The sequence below is a fragment of the Pelophylax lessonae genome (genome assembly GCF_965119305.1).
Source record: "Pelophylax lessonae genome assembly, chromosome: 5".
NCBI classification, from domain to species: Eukaryota; Metazoa; Chordata; class Amphibia; order Anura; family Ranidae; genus Pelophylax; species Pelophylax lessonae.
This window is the reverse complement of record NC_138772.1, coordinates 300,650,918-300,654,411: the sequence shown is the minus strand read 5'-3', so window position 1 is coordinate 300,654,411 and position 3,494 is coordinate 300,650,918. Positions and strand designations below refer to the sequence as shown.

General features: G+C 43.2%; 1 protein-coding gene across 1 annotated transcript; it reads right to left on the bottom strand.

Moving 5' to 3' along the window:
• Window positions 1–2,273: 2,273 nt before the first annotated feature.
• LOC309556666 (ubiquitin-conjugating enzyme E2 N) lies at window positions 2,274–2,985 on the bottom strand. Its single transcript, XM_082259122.1, has one exon. The coding sequence runs from the start codon at window positions 2,894–2,896 to the stop codon at window positions 2,438–2,440; it is 459 nt and encodes a 152-aa protein (XP_082115248.1). The 5' UTR covers window positions 2,897–2,985; the 3' UTR covers window positions 2,274–2,437.
• Between the last annotated feature and the right edge of the window lie 509 nt (window positions 2,986–3,494).

The following is a 3,494-nucleotide window of genomic DNA, read 5'->3' as shown; positions in this document are numbered from 1 at the left end:
TCTTTGTGGCCTCCAGGAAGTCTGTATTGCTTGAGACAGACTGGCTTCTCTGGTGGAGGAATAAAGACAGGGGTACATTTTGCATGACCTCTGACCACAGCCTTCACCGCCCTGACCAGATACGGTTTATCAGGATACCCGAATGTGAATGTACCTTGTTCAGTCTGAATAGACTGACCTTGAAGTACATCCATCCCAAGAATATTTTCAGGTAACTCCGATACCAAAACATTTGTCCAAAATCCTGGTCCCTTGCCAATAGCCAATTTCACCCGTGTCCTAACTGCTGGTGTGGTTTGCCCTCCCAAACCTTCTACATAAATCACTTCTCCTTTGTGATGGGAAGGATCTCCTTGCAAAAGTGTAACTTCAGCTCCAGTATCCACTAAAGCCATGACATGTGTAGGAGGAGACGACTTCCCCCACCATACAGTGACAGGTGCATATGGGCGTCGGTCTCCTGCTGTCACTGTTCTTATTGCTATTACAGGAGACCCACCTTCCCTTCATAAAGGATAAGGAACCTCCCAATCCCCTTTTCTAATTCTCTCTAACTCCTCCCCAGGATAAAGGGATTTGGGTTTGGGTTCATATTCAGTTTTGGGAATGGGTTTGGGACTAACAGGAGGGGTCTGTTCTGTTGTCTCTAAATCTAGGCTGATGTTATCTTCACTAGGAGTAGTGTTTCTAACCCTGACAGTTTTCCCCACTAAATGTTTCCACCGCTTCAAAATTTCTACAGTAGAGATGCCATCTATCTCACTTTTAGGTACTCCTGCCTTTAATAGGTCCACCCACATTTGTTTCCTAGAGATAACTAGCCTGGTTTTCTCTTCACCTCCTGTCTTCTCTCCCACATTCCCTTTCTTCTCTTTAAAAGTCTTTTTCAGCCTGTTCTCTTCCTGTCTGACCTTATCTACTGCCCTGACAGGTTTTGTTTTAGTCTCCTCTAGCTCCCCCAACTGGCTTAAAAGGGTTGTTGCTTCATGAATTTTGCTGTTTAAACCCAGGCCTCCCAGCAAAGACAATAAAGGAGCCCTGAGATTAAACGGTGCAGACTTCATCAGCTTAGAGCGCAGAGCAGACGTGAAGGGTTCCATATCTGGACCCATCCATTCTGGAAATGTATTTATTCCGGTTATACAACCCATCTCACGTAACCTGGAAATACCTTCTCCTAATGTTCTCCACGAGTAGGTATTTTCCAGGTCACTAGGATTAGCGTATACTCGGACTATACCATCTCTCACGAGGTCTAAGAGTGAAAAATTCACACTAAACTCTCGGGCTTTTCGCATGGCCTGACGCAATTGTGGATCATGGGTTAACACTCCCAAAGCCACTGCTTCCTTGCCTGACAAAACAACACTGTCCGCCCCTTCATCCCACAAACGTAAGAGCCAACTCAATAGGGGTTCCCCGGACCTTTGTTTGTATTGTTTTGCCAGCTCATGGAGTTCAGTTTGTGTAAACTCCCTGACTTCTTCAAATTCAACATCTCTGGGGTTGCGATAATGCACCTCCCCATCTGCCATATCCTCTCTATCATGTTGCCTTTTCCTATGCTTAGTAATGAGAGGTCTGGCACACTTTTTCTTTCCCATTGGATGATCATCATCAGAAACATCAAATTCTATCTCCTCATCCTCACTATCATTGGAGGAGACATCCTCACAATCCCAGTTTTGGGATGTGACAATGGCACGTACCCTGGCTTTACTAACAGGTTTACGTCCCTTTCTTTTTTTTTTTTTTTTTTTTTTTTTTTTTTTTTTTAGAATAACAAAAAAAATATTTTACTAAAACATAAGATTTACAGATTTCCAAGACAAGCCATACAAAATGGTCACAAGCTTTGGATGGTTTAACACTCAAAAAGAGAAGTTAGTTATAATTTAATAGGGGTCACACTGGATTCACAACTTTTGTGTGTGTCTTCGGGCAAGCTTGTCTGTCTACAGAAGCGAGCTAGGGGGCCAACATACTACAGACAAGTTAGCCTTTTTCAAACAATATTAATAAAAAGGAGGTATCCATTTGTTAAAAGGGGAAGAAAAAAAAAAAAAAAAAAAAAAAAGTAGGATACTGCAACAACCCTAGACTATTTCCATTCACAGTGCTCACACTGAAATTATGATGCTAAAATGGAAAGTTTGAGGTCTTGCCACCTCTTAAACTTTAAGGAACATGCTGATGATAATCTACTGCCTCTGCTCATGCGCTACAACAGTGAACTGGGACAAGACATGAGATCTGCTATTGTGCACTTAATCACCAAAGACTGACCATGTCTGGGCTTTTTTTTTTTTTTTAAATTCTGTATTTTTCTTTATTTTTTTCTTTTTAAGACTGTGTCCATTGAACGCAAACAAAAAATATAAGGAAGAAATCTTGGCAGAACAGAAGAAGTGATGCACACTTGAAGAGCAAGAGGAGTTTAAACGTTATTCGTGGCGTATAGCCTAGTCCATGCTCTGGCTGTCTCTATAGCTTGGGCTTCATTTGTCTTCCACTGCTCAGCTACATCGTTTGCTAATGGATCGTCTGGATTGGGTGCGCTTAACAAAGCCTGAATTGATAGAAGCACTGTACGGATCTGCAGAGCCGGAGACCATTTATCTTTCAATATATCTAGACATATTCTTCCCAACTTGTCTACATTCGGATGATAGATTTTGGTCATGAAACGTACTTTAGGAGCTGCCATTGGGTACTCTTCAGGAAGGAATAGTTCAAGTTTAAATGTTCCTCCTTCAAATGGTGAATCCTGTGGACCTGCAATTACAACATGGAAATACCGTGCGTTGCTGTCATCTGGTTCAGCTTTTATTCCAGGAACTGGTTCTGCCATTAAGCGCTGGGTTTCCTTAACGATCCTGCGAGGAAGCCCGGCCATCTTATCTTATAGCGAATGCAGCCTCGACTCTCTCTGCGTGCCGCCGGATCCTCCTGTCACGCACAAGTGAGAGACCGACGTCCGCTTCCGAAGACGTCATGACGGCGGCCACGTCATGACGGCGGCCTACGTCCCTTTCTTTTCCTTAAGGCATTAATTGATTTGGTCATGAGGGCTGCACACCGCTCTTGCAAATCATCAGCCCTACTAGCAGTTGAACGCACACACTCTGAAGCAACTTCTAGCTGGTCTTTCAATAACTTAACTTCTGCCTCTGCCTTCTCCCTTCTCTGTGATTCTGTATAGAGAGCATGAAGAAAATACCAGCCCACTGTGGAAACTGTCCTCTTCTCTGCTTTACTTAAATCCAACCCCTTAAGGCTAAAATCTACAAAATGATCTGAGATTTTACCACCCCAAGTCTTATTCAAAGGAGAAGCATACTTTGCAAATACTTTAGCAATAGACTCCCACTCATTGTCTCTGGCCCAGATAGGTAAACTGCACATTTCCTTCTGGACACCAGAAACCTCTGCAGCCTCGCTTTTCCTAAACAGCTTACGCAGCATTTTTTACCTAGCACAAGCTACACAACCCC